General features: G+C 41.2%; 1 protein-coding gene across 6 annotated transcripts in view; it reads left to right on the forward strand.

The window, feature by feature from the left end:
* The window catches only part of PHKA2 (phosphorylase kinase regulatory subunit alpha 2), a 72,667-nt gene that overhangs the window by 37,224 nt on the left and 19,691 nt on the right, over window positions 1-15,752 (forward strand). For 2 of the 6 annotated variants that reach the window (XM_077343119.1, XM_077343120.1), the window contains exons 24-30: window positions 1,033-1,112; window positions 1,826-1,904; window positions 2,049-2,178; window positions 4,748-4,849; window positions 4,952-5,070; window positions 5,764-5,793; window positions 9,051-9,104. In XM_077343119.1, the coding sequence (XP_077199234.1) occupies window positions 1,033-1,112; window positions 1,826-1,904; window positions 2,049-2,178; window positions 4,748-4,849; window positions 4,952-5,070; window positions 5,764-5,793; window positions 9,051-9,104 (594 nt within the window). The remainder of the gene's footprint in view (window positions 1-1,032; window positions 1,113-1,825; window positions 1,905-2,048; window positions 2,179-4,747; window positions 4,850-4,951; window positions 5,071-5,763; window positions 5,794-9,050; window positions 9,105-15,752) is intronic. The other 4 variants (XM_077343122.1, XM_077343123.1, XR_013232021.1 and 1 more) reach the window with 3 other exon arrangements.

The raw sequence follows: 15,752 nt of genomic DNA on the forward strand, positions 1-15,752 counted from the left end.
TAAAAATAATAATTAAAGTATTTGTGAAATCGTCTTTCCTCTGAGCATCTCAGGATAAAGGCAGATACCTACAATATCAAAACAAAGGACATCTCAGTACAATTTATGCCCCACTAGAAAGAGATTCCACCTGTGCCCAGGTGAAGTCTGCCCCAGAAGTTCTCTCTAGAATAATTCTGTGTTTTGACCTTGCTGTTAAGCTAGGAGGGTAGGAGTTTCCTCACTTCCTATTGGATGCTGTCCCACAGTTATGAAGTGGCTTCTGAAAAAGCCTGAGCTTGGTCCGTGTCGCAGCATGCCTTAGACCAGGCTTCCTCAGCCAGGGTTTCATGAAACCCTGGGGATTCTTGATGGCCCCAGGAAGGTTTCCTGAATGGGTGGGAGTTAATTAATGCTTTAGTTTTTTAAAAAAATATTGTTAAACATGGCCAATGATTGGGACTAGGGGAAGTGCCCTGGGTGGGCGTGTCCACAGCTATGCTTCTCAACCATATTCTGCATGCGCGTACCACATCTGGGGTTTCTCAAAAAAAAAAAAAGATGAAGGGGACACCGACAATAGACCATGTGGAGTTGAACAAGCTGCTGCAAGGGAACATGGAAGGAGAGGCGGTCCATTAAGCATCTGCTGCTGGGAGATGGCTTAACTGGAGAAGCCCTGGCCCTTGATGCCTGGGAAGCATGTACTCTACCACTGAGCCCATTTGCAACAGTTATTAGTCATGTGAAACAGCACCTGGGAACTCCCAAGATACCTGTTGCAGGTAGACATTCTCATTGTGACATTGATTATGCCTCTGCCCTCCCCCTCTCATGCAAACCTTAGATCGTAATGCAAAAGCAGATCTAGATGCATGAACATCCTGTCTACTTGTCCAGTTCCCATTCCAGCAAAGAAATCAGCATGGAGAGCCAGCTGTCACTGCTGGGGGGGGACACATCTAATGTCATAAAAGAAGGCAAGCAGTGATTATAAAATTTTAAACAGACTTCACTGACTGTTTATAGACTACTCTCTTGCTCCTGTTGTAGGCCTGCACAGATCTTCTGTCACATCAGAAGCAACTGACCGTGGGTCTGCCACCTGAGCCACGCGAAAAAACAATCACAGCGTAAGTGTATCTGCCTCATGCTTCAGCATTACATGCCATTTTCTAGGGCTTTTCTTCTAGCTTCCTCTGACACACTATGAAACATTGTTAGATTCAGATGGCCAGCCGTGTTGGCCTGAAGCAGCAGAACAAAGTTTGAGTCCGGTGGTACCCTTAAGACCAGCAAAGTTTTATTCTGTGCATGAGCTTCCCTCTTTTTGCCCATGTCAGACACAGAATAAAACTTTTTGGTCTTAGTGGTACCACTGAGCTCGAACTTAGTTCTTATGAAATGTTGGATTAAAGGTGGCTAACATGGATTTGCCCTTCAGACGAATTTATTGGATGAAAAATATAAATTGGACAGAATTTTGTCCAGCAACAGTAGAGGTGCAGGGAAATGGTGAGAAAGCCTGGCTCCTGATAAATGATTAGGGAGGTCTAGGAATAAAATCGCCACATTGAGGAACCTAGGTCAAAGGAAATTTGGTAGACAGGGGCTCAAATGGCAGCCCGCCAGTAGCGTCTGGGCTTTGGGAGGAACGGAGCAGAGTCCGGGAGAGCCGAACTGGGACTGAAAGTTCCTCACCATACTTCAGAAATAGAATAGTCAGTTGAAAGGCTCATAAAGTGGTCTCTATAGGACGGAATTGGGAGTGTGGGAGTAGGCGTTGGATCCTTGCTGGCAAAGATAGTGGTTTTGCAGACCCTAATCTCTGGTTCCTTCTCTTCAGCCCTTTGCCACCTGAAGAGCTTAGTCAGCTTATCTATGAAGCTAGCGGAGAAGACATCAGCATTGCCGTTCTTACACAGGTAATATAGGAAGAGGCTTCATCTGTGATTAAAATTATTATTATTAATAATAATATAATATTTATAATATAATCATTTTAGACTTTTCTTAATTGTGGTGAAAGTCTCTGAAATCAATGTTCTTTGTTTTCTTCCCCGTGATAGGAAATAATGGTCTATTTGGCCATGTACGTCCGGTCACAGCCCAGTCTCTTTGCAGAGATGCTCAGGCTCCGCATCGGGCTCATCATTCAAGTGATGGCCACAGAACTGGCTCGCAGCTTGAACTGTTCTGGTGAGATCCATTTTACAATGACCCATTAATAAAACGCCTGAGTTCCCAAAGATAGGGCAGACTGTAAATCGCGTGAATAAATAAATATCCTATTAATGGGCAGCACGTAAAAGGATGATAGAAAATGAGAAAAGTAGAAGAGACCGATATGGGGGGTGGTCTAGGGAAAAATGGCAAGCAAGAAGAAGAAGTGAGGGAATCAGAAATGAGAGGGCAGAGACAGGGACATTTTATGGTGGGACTGAGGAAACATTGTGGAGCAGATGAGGGAGAATTTGGAGGGAAAGTTTCTGTTTCTGGAAGCTGTGGTTTCTGCGGGCTTTTTAGTAGTAATTGTTTTCTACTACTTTTGGATGCTATTTTAAATCTTATTAATCAGCTGTTAGGGGAATTTGACTCAGTTTTTCCTTTGTCTTTTCCTTTCCCATGTATTTTTTCCAGTATTAGAATATGAATGCTTGAGAACATCTTTTTTCCCCAAAGTAAATCCACGTGTATCAATAACTGATGGCATTTCTTTCCCATTAAAATTAAATGGACAAATTTAATGTAACACAATTTGTCTTTGAGCTATTTAGGCTTCGAAAGAGCAAAGTTCTGTCCCTGGATGTTGACATATGGCAAGTGGTCAAAGTTAGAACGACAGATTCTAATATGCAATAAGTTTTTCCACCATCAGAATGCTTATTGAGCTGGAGGAAAGTTCTGTTTTTTGTGGAAGAGAGTTGTACAATCCAGTTTGCTGCCCTTAAATATGGAGGTTCCTATTGGCTGTCATGGCTAAGAGACACGTAAATGTGTCCAATCTCTTAAACTGATCTATGCCAGGGACCGCTACCACTTTTCTTAGTAGAAATTTCATTTCAAGTTAAAAATCAGTTATGTGAAAAAGTATGAGGTGGGTTTTTTGGTCTGTCTTGGATCCTGAGCCCTAAATTGCCCTTCTTCTGAACTTTTCTTCATGGCTAGTGTATTCTGATTCCTTAGTCATTTTGGTTGCTCTGCTTTACACCTTTTCCCAGTGTTATATTATCCTTTTTGAGAAATGATGAACCCCATATTCCTAATGTGATTAAAACAAATCTATTACTATTAATCACCTATGGTCCCATCCATGGATAGCTAAATCCGTCAATTGGGGCCACTTGAAGATTTTTCTGCACATTTGGAGGACTCTCCTGCTATGCAGATAAATCTGAAAAAAAAACACAAGGGATTTAAATCTCCCCCCCTCCCCCCAAGTAAAGCACTGGTCTCTGGCATTGGAAGAAACTGTGAGCCTGGGGATCATGTTGGGCCTGCCAGCGGGGGTGGTAGTGCAGTCGAGAAGCCACAGTGGGCCTGGCAAGGAAGTGTGTGTGGGGGGGAATCCCCCCCCCCGGAGATTCTCACAGGCCCAGCTGAAACAGAGCAGACCTGCTCCAAGCCCAGTTCTGGCAGCAGTGGATCTTGGCAGCTGCTCCAAGGCCAGCCAACCCAAGCTACAGCAGTGATAGAGCCTGGCTGCTGCTGTGAGTCCATCTACAGTGGCAGAGGAGCCTATCAGCCCCTTTGGCCTCCAAGCAGCTCCCAGACACCAACACCACTGTGGCTGGGATCCCAGGGAGTTGCACCAGATGGAGATGGCAGGGAGTGGGATTCTCCCCCCCCCCCCCATACGTTTCACATGCCCCTCATTTCTATTTATATAAAAGTCTTATGATACCAGCGGTTTTCTTTTCAGTTCCTTTTGAATTGTCCTTAAAACGGATATTTCCATTTTTCACTCTTGGTATGTGCTGCCATTTTTACTGATCTGTCTACCATGACCTCCAAGATCTGGGTACTCTTTGTCATCGTCAATTGAGTGTCCATATAAAGTTAAGATTTGTTAGCTCAATATCTACATCACTTCACACTTGCCAGCACTCTTTCCCATTTGTGATTCTGTTGGCCATTCACAGAGGATTCTGCTTGGAGCCCAGAGGGGACTTCCAAGTTATATTTTCAATCTTTGTCTCCAGATAATTTCTGCCAGAATATGGAATTAATTGTCAGTATTAATTCCATGTAAAACTACCATTCAGTAATGATATATTGATTTACTATTTATTGATGTTAAAATACCAGATTTTCTCTTTGTTCTTGCATTCAGTCCAGAATGTTTGACAAAGTGTGTTGTAGATTTCATAGGTTTAATTTCTCAGAACTAAAATGTCTAAAGTAGGCTATCGGTTTGAGTAGTTTCTGTTTACCTACCACAAGAACTGTACCCTAATATCTGGCAGGGGGCAAGAATCTGAGATTTGTGACAGATAGTGCTTTCTGTTAAGCCCAATGACTTCTGTGGGAGAAAATGCCACTCTTTTTTTAAAAAAAGAAAGTACCTTTGAAATAGGTCTAAACGAGAAAGTCATGAAATTATCTTGAAAAAAGAGTATAGTACGTATTTATGTTTCAACTAAGAGATAAGAGAAGACTTGTGGAATTCTTGTCATTCATTTAAGACAGTTTGTTCAATGTAATGAACTGTGTTTATGGCAACATGTTCCCTTATTAATGGCAATTGAAACTTTTGCTGGTTTTCTAGGTGAAGAAGCCTCAGAAAGCTTAATGAATCTCAGCCCCTTTGATATGAAGAACCTACTTCACCATATTCTCAGTGGGAAAGAATTTGGAGTCGAAAGAAGCAGTAATATTACTTTTCTTTAGTGTTAATTTAGTTCTTTAAAATGGCTTTTGTTCCTGTTTAATTTTTGTAACCGTGCGGTTTTATTTTATTTTCCCCTCCAAGTGCGCCCTCTTGATTCCTCCACATCGAGCCCTGCCATATCTATTCATGAAGTAGGCCATACAGGAGCAACTAAAACAGAAAGAAGTGGCATTACGAGGCTGAAGAGCGAGATGAAGCAGGTGAAAACATGGCTGTGCATTTACTTCCAGGCACTTAAGGACAAGTTCCTAGGGTTCTTCTCTTATTGATTATGTATTTATTTATGCATTTATTTTATTTATAATGGCAACTGAGCTGTGATTTTTGCCAGACCTCTTATAATAATATTTATAAGGTGCATAGAAACTAGATGCTGTAAAAAAAATACCTTACACAGAAAAAGAAAAACAACCCCTGCCCAGGCAGGATATCTTTAAAATATTCCTCTGGAATCTAAAGTGCTGTCCATGAGCTTCCCCATATATTGGGATGTTCTGTCTTCTTTTCGCCATAGCACCAAAAATCTGTTCCTGAGTGCTGGGGGGGGGGGGGGGGACCACGACTTTCACAGCAGCATCTAATACAACATAAAAGGCTATGACAAGGAGATCAGCATGTATGTAGAACCACTTTAGTATATGCAAATAACTCTTTCGATGCAAGTCTCTCTTTTTTTGATAAGCAGTTTGTCCCATCCTGTATACCAAAGAATAACGGCCTGTTTTAAAGCTTACGGTGGAAACAGTAGCCCATATTGCTTGTTTATATGTATAGTGGGGGGAGGGGTGGGTGGGAATCATAGTTCATGGCATTTGCTTCTGTTGTTAATTTTGGCATCAGTGTAATAAATGTACATAACTTGGATTTTTTACTTCATCTTTTTTCTATTCTAGAGGCATGGGAGACTAAGTAGTAGTGAACAGGTGAAATAAAAATGCCCATGTCCATATAACACTGTTTTATCTGCATGTTTTTATTTTGCATTGCTTTATATGTGTTTAATGTGAGTGCTCTCTCTCTCTCTCTCTCTCTCTCTCTCTCTCTGTTTGAAATATGCAGTCTTGAAGTAGAATTACTAACATAATGTGTATGTGAGATTTTCAGTGGGTGGCTCTTGCTGGCATGGGTTGCGGGGCTGTTTCCAGGGTTACTCATTCAAGACTATCCTGAATTAATACTCCCATACTGTAGGATGGGCTTTTTTTAAGCCAGAGAAAAGAAAAGAGATAGCTCTCTGCTGAAAAGAAGAATGCATAGAAATACTAGAAAGCCAAAATATTACATACATTTTTATTAACTGTCCTATTTTTCCTGTTTAAAAACAAAAACAAATCCTGTTATCATTTTAAACATTAATCATGCACACTTGGAGCGGTGGTGGGGAGACACCATTATGTTTTCGAAGAGTACATCTAAAATTATAAAATGTGAATGTGACTTGTGAGTTTGTGAAAACAGTTATATTGAACTGATATACATCTCAGGAAGCTATGATTGTCAGAAACTTGCTGTTAGCCATTTTTTTTATAATGCAGGAAATGGTCCTGAGCATACTGTGAATTTTTGATTCCAGGAGTGTTAATCAGCTAATATTCAGGAGATAAAACAGGAAAAGTCTCATGATGGTTGCAACCTTACAACCTTGTTTCTGTTTGGATGTATCACAACTCAGCCCAGATTGATGCCAATTAATTGATCATGTAGGCGACCATATGTAGATTGACTCTTTCTGTGAAAACTTGATTCCTTTCTGTGTTACTTGATTCCTTTTGATTTCCTTGATGCATTTCATGTGCCAAAATGTACTGATGTTTGTTGCAGTATGACTTGGTCACTGAGTTCCGTTTGCTCCAATCTTTCGACCTTCAGTTGTATGAATATAAGGAATGAGCTGCGCCACTAGAGGGCACCAATAACATGCTTTCATTGTAGTACAAGGTTTCCTAGGGCCAAAATTAAATGAGTGGAAGATATGGGAGGGGTTTTCTCCCCCCCCCTTTTTTTTTTAAGTGGCGCTGGAGGGGAATGCTGTTTTTGACAACAGCAACATGGGAGGTTTAGACAGCCTTTCCCTAGCACCTTTTTTCTGATCCAATGGTGTAAGTAAACCATTAGTTGGGGAAAAATACAGTATGGGTTGAATTCAGCATCCCCCTTCAGTCATTGTGGTTTCAGAATTCCTAAAGCATGAAGAAGACGAGTTGGTTTTTATATGCCACTTTTTCTACCAGAAGGAGCCTCAATGCGGCTTGCAGTCGCCTTCCCTTTCCTCTCCCCACAACAGACACCCTGTGAGGTGGGTGAGGCTAAGAGGGCCCTGATATTACTGCTCGGTCAGAACAGCTTTATCAGCGCCATGGCGAGCTGAAGGTCACCCAGCTGGTTGCATGTGGGGGAGTGAGGAATCAAACCTGGTGTTCCTAACCACTACACCAAGCTGTCTCTCAATGATTTATGATAAAGCGCTACACACGATTATCCTAATAGACTCCATCGCCATTTTGTTTTAATCGCATTATACAACTGTATTCTAGCATTGATATGCGTGATCCAAATTTTTCAGGGCACATTTCCCCACATGCTGAAAAGAATGTGTATAGCTGAAGAAAACAGTGATCACATGTATTGAAATGATTGTGTATAGTGCACTGTCTTAGTATGTGTGGTAGGAGCACTGGAAACATAACAACAAAAAGGGGCTAATTTGCAGTGGGAAAGTGAGTGAAGGGGGATTCGGAACTTGGGGAGGTCTTCCAGTATTATATCTTGTGACCTGACATTGCTAACAAAATGGAGGTTGTAAAATTTAAAATTTTGGTGTAAAGCATGATCTTGAAACATCAGTCTGTATATCATAAATTGTGCCTTGTATAGTATTCAGAAGCCAGAGGTGCTCCAGATTTTTCCTCATCTGGAGTTCTGAATTTGCTGGGGGGGGGGGTTGTGATGTGGAAGCTATTAATTAGGTATCCTCCCTAGTTTCATTTTTATTTCTTAATTCAGGGTATGTGGAGGGCAAAGCAGAACAAATCCTTGCAGCAATAAAGGAAGGTCATGTGGACAATCCACTCAACCGTAGATTATAATTTGCTATACTAAAGATCAGCTATATTCATTTCAAAATTAATCCTAAACTTGGTAGTTAAAACAAAAAATAAAGCAATTCAGAAAATGTTGCTCATGGTCTTTGAATGTTAACTTGGTAGTTCAGCCTGCTGTTTCTTCACCTGTTCTACATTTTGCTTGCTTGCATCTTCTTGCTTTCATAAAATGGAAATGATTGAGATTATGATGCATGTTGCATGGGAAAGAGTGACATTAGGCTAAACATGATGCATATATTAAAAGCAATAGTTCCCTCATTTGATTGAATTGGGCCCTACTCGCTTTTCCCTTGGTGCCAGAGGATGGAGGAGACCCCATTGTTTCATACCCCCCCCCCATTATCCCAGGGATCATGGTACCCACACATACACACACACACACACACACAAAAAACAACATGTGGGATGGGGCCTGCAGGGGAACTGGAGGAAATTGCCCCTCCAACCTATTGTGCCAGCAGAGAAGTTGTAATTGCTTCCTGCTATCTGAAGGCCAATAACCCCAGTAAACAATTTCTGCAAATTTGTAGAAAAAACTAGAGCATTTTTCATTCTAATATATATTGGGAATGACTTTCCTAGTATCAGAAAACTGGATACAAGTAAACTAGTAAACACTGATAACCACCGAACTCCATAAATTGGGCATGGCAATCCACATGCCAGCAAACTTAGAGAAATGAGAGAGAATTCATAGCAGGTACCCACCACTGAGGGTTTAGGGATATTTACATTTTATTTTATTTTTGTATTTATTTTTTTATTTGTATACCACCGTTCATCCAATGGTCTTGCGGTAGTTCACAGCAATAAAACATTAAAATACAATAAACTCCCATAAAATCACCCCTTGCAGCAAAGGAGGCTGGCAATCACATGTTAAGCCTTCTGATTACTTCCAATCCCTCCTTTCCTCGTCCAGCCGGAGGCCAAGTCCTCTTCCATTGGGAGTGAGGTGCCAGATCTGGCTGAACCTGGGGGGTGGGGTGATGTTTATGTTTCATGTATCTATCATTTTACTTGGTTTTTTGTCTTGATTTGACTGATTTTCGTTGTTTTGTATTTCTGTTTTATAGTTCTTCTATGGGGGCCATTCCACATCCAGCAGCATGCACTCTTCCAGGTCCATGGTAATCCTTCATTAAGAATCTTTAAAACTCTCTCTTCTTCTTGGTAGGGAAAAACATATCATGAGCTCAGTTTCCTGCCTCCCTTTTCCATTAAAGAGTATTTGTTAGGATTGTTAATACAATGGTTGTCATATAAAACTGTATGTGTGTATGTTTTATACACACACACACACACACAAGTATATGTGTGCCATTGAATTTAAGGTTATAGACTTATTCCTTATTTTTACATGTCATCCTGATAGTCCTGCCTAGTCTGATCTTGTCAGAACCGGGAAGTCTAAGCAGAGTCAACCATGATTAGTGCTTGGATGGGAGACTGTCAAAAAAGTCCGGGGTTGCTATACAGAGAAAGGCAATGGCAAACCACCTCAGCTTATTTCTTGCCGTGAAAACCCAATGAGGGTTTTAATCCACTGCGACTTGATGACACACATTGCATGTCAGTTTACGTATTTACATAAAGGTATGGATGAAATTGCAAATCAGAACACCCAACATATGGGGAGGGGGGATTTTTTTAAAAAACATGGAAATATCGGGGAACAGCACAGGCTGCAGTAAAGGCTGTATCATTCCGTGCCAGTCTCCCAGTACCTAAAATAATAACATAGAAACCTGGACAGAGATGTTAAACCTCTAGTTCCATTTGATTCAAGTGACCTTGACTATGGCCACTTGAAGCAAAAGGTTGAGGGGGAAAGGACAAGAAAGTGACTATGAATGCTGAGTTAGGGAATTGTTGGAACCAATGACAAGAAAAGCCGGAGGAAAGCCACTGGAAGTAAATATTAGAGCACTGTTAGTAGGCCAAGCAGTCTGAAACATCAATTCCTGGGCCTTAGAGCACAGAAGCCTGACTAAGAGAAAGCATCCAAGAACTGCAGAGCACAAATGCCAGAAGACAATAGGGGTGTTGAAGGATCTGTTACCTTTGAAAGGAAGCAACACATCCTGTTGTCTCAACCACTCATTGATATGCCCCAGTTTTATTATTTTTCCTCTCAGATGTTCGGGCTAAAGTGCTGGCCTTGTAAATATGGAAAAACACAATAATGTCACTTGAGTGTTAAGTTTGCCATGAGACTCCATTTACAAACATGTAGGGCCCTGTTCCTTTTCACCACAGCACTCCTGCTTTCTCCTGTGAAATGGTGGTGTAAAGAGCACTGCTGTTTTGCTCACCCAGGGCCCTAATTCATTTGCAATGATTTATTAATGGAGTGGGAATCTGGTTAAGCAAAGCTTATCATTGCAGGCAGAGATGACAGAACCCCACAGAAGAGACACACTAATTACTTCAGCATTGGCACTTCCAGTGAACCATGGTGTGACTAAATGTCAGCCCTGCTGAATGGAATACAGCCTGACTCATTTGCCATCCAGACTCTGCACTGCTAATGAACATGTTGCATATTATATTAATCTAGCCAAGGGAAAAACTCTCTTGCTTTGAGATAAAGTTTCAGAGAGGTAGCTTGTTAGTCTGTTACCGCTGCCAAAATAACAGTCTTGTGGCCCCTAAAAGAATAATGAATTTGTTAGTCTAATTTGTTAGTCTTTGAGGTAATTCCTTGTTTAAGGCATTAAAGGGCTCTGTGATGGCCACATCGAGGACTGCCCAGACCTGGATAGCTGTGTTGTTGTCAGGAGCCCATACAATACAAGAAGTTCTGCAGCCAGGGCCCAGATCAATTATAATCCTTCTCAAACAATATTTCTTGTTGTTGTTGCTGCCCAAGCATAAAGAAAAATTTGACCTTATTCACCTATGGTTGGGAAGCAGACCTAGCAAATCAGCTGACTGCCCACCCCCACCCCCGAATACGTTTTACATCTGGCTTAACTTTGACTGAATGAGTAAAGTTGGTGGACTTAACTATTTCCAGAGTCTATGCATACCAGTGCTTTAAACAATAATTCAAGTCTCAAGTTAGAAGCTATTCTGTTAAATACACTAGTATGCATTATATTGACATCATGACTGGGAACTGGACCCATCATGTAACAATCCAATATACTGTTTCTTCTTTTCTAATGAAAACTGTGGAAAAAATACCAAGAATTTTGCTGAGCAGTGTGACAGGCCTGGGACCAGTGCTAAATGTAGGAGCTGGGGGTGGGCCTTGCTTTGGAGGAGCCAAAAAATTGTCCCACTTCAGCCCCCTTTCTGGGCTGCTATACACATATCCGATTCTCCTTGTTAAAGCTGTTGCACAGGAGTAGGGGTTTGCAAAAAAAACACATTTCAAGTCCACCGGTTGGCTTCTGATCAAGAGACAAGAGAACTGCTCCAATCCATCCTGTGCTAAATAACTGAACATATTGGCTGTGCACAGAGCGGCACAATCCATTTTGCAGTAACTCATTTATAGGCCCATATATACATATCTCATATATAGGTGCACGTGTGTGTGCACATACACACATACATATGCATAAATAAAAGTGCCTATGTATGGTAAAATGGTAGCTGCATATTTATACTGCCCCCATGTATGTGTGTTTATGTATGTGTGTGTGTGTGTGTGTATATATATACATATATACCCTGATTTTACCATGTTTCATCACCAATGTGCATCTGACGGGACACTACTTGACAGGATAACACAGGTATTCCTGAACTTTCAAGACCAAAACTTAAGTAATGAAATGGTAGCTCCACAGATGGATGGAAGTCAGTGGCTTGGTTCAGATCGAAGCCCTACTTTTTTTCTGATGCAGATGTTTCCCAAAGTATCTATTCATCCTGTAAGTGGTAAACACACATGTGTCAGATGGGGAGGAATTAGCATCTCTTCTCACACTGTTACTCTGCTCAGCCTCTCTTCTCCTTGCTATTTACTTTTTTAAAATGGAAGGCTCTGCTTGCCAGTCTAATTCAGTCCTTACTGTGGGGCAACAGTTACCGGCATGAAACCATCTCTTTAACAAAGATTTGGACTTGATCAAGTTCTTGGATAGTAAGAAACTCTTTGCCTTCCTAGTAGTCATAGCAAGGAAGAGTGAAGATCTTTTCAAACCATTGTTCTTCCTTTGGGGATATCGCCTTATAATTGTCTCCCTCAAGGGGATGAAGGAAAGAAGATAGTAACCTTGAGCCATACCCAGCTACACAATGGCATCAGGTGAGGTAGTGGCCTCGGGCTTGCAGGGCAGTCATTGCCTCACCCTTGCTGTCCCCTGCTCAGCTACTCAGGACTAGTCTGCAGCAGATGACTTTCCTTTTCTGACTATTCCTCAGGCACGGCAAGCCCCACATGTTCAATACGACCGCACACAGGGCCAGGGATGGTAGCCAGAGCTGGGAGCTACAGGCAGTAGCACGTGTTGAGAGTCCAGTCTCCCTGTGCAGAAAAGGCGGCCTCAGCTGCTGCTGTGCAAGTGAGAGATGCATCGATGCCCAGCAGGAGGACACAGCTTATGCCCAGTAAAGATGCTAGAGTTCTGTCCCCTTTGCAGCCACTCACGCTGCTTGTATCAATGCCTATTCCCTGAGGATTTGGCCTTAACATCATGTGCCATCAGAGAAGCGCTCGCAGCAAGCATTTTAATAGTCAGTGCTTTCTATTTGGATATATTACACTTAAACCCCGGGGAACTGAACCTGTGTTACCTGTGGAATAGTCTTGAGCAGGGTTTATTGTTAAGCAAAGGACTTTGAAATGGGAGTCATGGGAGAAAATGGTGCTATATTCAAAGGCCTGTAATATATTTGAGGCTGCATACTTTCAAGTTCAATTTTAGCCACCCCCCAGTTTGCAATCCTGAACTGGCAAGAGAATGGTTTCTTTCTATGAAGAGTTGCGTGTCTCATTCAAAAGGAAGTCAGTTCAAATGTGCTTCTTGTGTCCTGGATTTCACCTTGAATAATGAGCAGCTGCACCAAGTTGCTTCCTTTGTCTGTTGATTTTCAGTAGTGGCATTGGAATCTCTTGGGGCAGCCCCTGGAGAAAGCTGTTCCTTTCCTGGAATAAACAATTGTGCAAGCAAAAGGAAGGACTTTTAGTACTGATTTCAGTGTGAATCCTGCCCTGTTATAAAGCCACCTGGACCAGTTAAAAAAACACACACAACAAAACAGACTAGAAATGCAAAATATAATCAATTACTAATTTCCTTCATCACTTATTTAATGTCAATTTTCATAAAAACAAACTAGTTCCAAGAGAAAATGGTTAGACTTTAGATTATATCCAGAGAAACAACCACCCAGAATGTCCCTGCAGTTAATGATATTTGCAAAATTTAGATGAGGGACCATTCCAAAGGGCATTCAGCATAAACTTGAGGAAAAACTAGTTTACCGAGTTTATTAAAATTATATTTAGGGCTGTTCCATCTGTGCTTTCTGTGGCTATGATCTTATTAAGTATTGATGAGTATTATTGGCCATCTTGACTTCCTCCAGCAATTGATATAGTAGGAATTGTGTCTGATGGTATCACTGTATTTGGGATATCACATGTAACAGTGTTATTTCGCTATACATTGATTTAGCAAGGTTTGTGGCTTAAAACTGATCTATTTCACTGGTGTATTATAAAACTTGTATCATTAAATCAGAAATGGCACTGTGAATATTAATGTGATGAGGAGCTATCTAAACAAGTTAGTTAGAAAACCGGCACTGTTGGGGGAATCATAACATGTACAATAAATAACAAAGATTGCTACACGCAATTAATATACTGGGAATCAGAACCTACAAACCATGAGAGGAAGGTGTTCTCTCTCCACTCTACATTCCACTTGCCTGACCTACAGCCTAAGATGGCTGAAAAACACTCCTTTGATAAAGCTGCTTAAGGGTGGGGGGGGGGGGGGTAGGATGTCAAAATTCCAGGGAATCCAGTCAGCCTGGATGAGCAAGTCATGATTTGTTTCTTTACAATGTTGGGGTTCAGTCTGAATGGAGTGAGGGGGACCCAGATGACATTTTTGCTCAAGTGCCTGTGAAGTTTCTCAGCAGCCTTGGCTGGGGGCAATGGAAACATCATAGGATAAATACCTTGAGGCATTAGGGGAGCACACAAGGAGGAATTCGGCCATAACTGTTCCTCTTCCTCTTTTATTAAGGTTTTCTCTACATTGAAAGAGAGAGGTGACAGATTTCACACAATTTCCTCTTTACAGCAGCTCCCTGTGACTTTCTGGGGCCTTATGGGTTTTCTGGAGAAAGGGGGAAATGGGCCAGGAAACACTTCTGGGGGCGCCTTCAGTTTTCACTTCATAACCATCAATTTTTATAAGATCACTGTATGGGGAAGAAAGCTACAAAAGTAGTAATTCATCATGTGGAACCCAATAAGGAAACCAGGACTATAAAATCAAAAGAAATGTTCAGAGAGGTTTTTACTTTAGTTAGGAGTAGGGGTTTGCAAAAAAACAAATAATCAGTATTTTTCAGTTTCAGGTATATTGAACCAAAAATAGTTATTTTCCAATATTCTCAAATCCTATTCAGATTTGGGATTTTTCAGAAATCCTGACATTTTTTTCTTCATTATAACCTAAGGGGACCATTATAGTCAATGAGAGTAAATCTGGGAGTATCTGGGGGCTGTTCTTTGAAGTAGTGTCACCAAATTTGCAGCATACCTTCTGGTACCCCTCCTCAACTGCCTACCCAAGATTGAAAAAGATTGGACCAAAGGGTACAATTCTATGGGCTCCCAAAGAAGATGCCCCCATCCTCCCCTGGTTTCAATGGAGCAAAATGGTTAAAGAGATTGCAATCCTCTTCTGCAAGCTGTAAGTTAAAGCATTTAAGACTGCAGTCCCTTTAAGAGCCTTCTGCAAATGGTTAGTTCATCTAGAAGGCATTTAAAGGGACTATAATCCCTTTAAACACCATTTAACACTGACTATCTGGCAGTTCTGAAAAATCCAAAATATTTGGGGGGCTTGGCAGTTTTGTTTTTATTATTATTATTTTTATTGGCTGTATTAAACAGAAAGGAATTAGATAAAGTATAGCAAGTACAGTGAACCCCCAAGGCAGTTCTGGATCACTAAAAATAAAAAACCCACACACCCTCAAATCTGAGCCACTGGGGGCCCCCAGCGGTATATAAATAAATTATAATATCCAGCTGAAATACCAATAAAGTATTTTCAAGCATTTTTCCAGCTTAGATATAGTGAAATGCTGCACACCACTAGTTAGGAGCATCTAGTTCTTAGCCTCTGGTCTGTTTCTGCAGCCTTTCAATATCATGCTATAGCAGGCTCTTGCCAGCCAGCCAGCTGGCAACCTAGCAGTGGATGCAATGATAAAAACCTTGTGTCCAAACAGTTCTGATCTCTCATTGACTATGGAGGTCTGTGACTGCCCTCCAGCTTTAAAGTGGCTACAGAACTCATTGAATACCTCCTTGTGTAACGAGATCAAGAGCCAGGGATGCTTCCTTTTGGACAGTTCTGCAGTATTAAGCGCTAACAGGTATAAAGGTGTCAAAATGCCCTAGTTGAGGCAACATCTTTACCAAAACCAACAAATTAAACATAACATTTGCTTCATATTTTTAAGCAGAGTTATTAATGATTGACAATAGCACTGTGTGGAGATTACTGTTTTTCAGTCTTATCTAAGCAAATATTAGAATATGTATTGTATCCTATCAAAGAGCTTTAGATTGCTTT

This window comes from Paroedura picta, chromosome 6 (assembly GCF_049243985.1).
Source record: "Paroedura picta isolate Pp20150507F chromosome 6, Ppicta_v3.0, whole genome shotgun sequence".
In the NCBI taxonomy this organism is placed as follows: Eukaryota; Metazoa; Chordata; class Lepidosauria; order Squamata; family Gekkonidae; genus Paroedura; species Paroedura picta.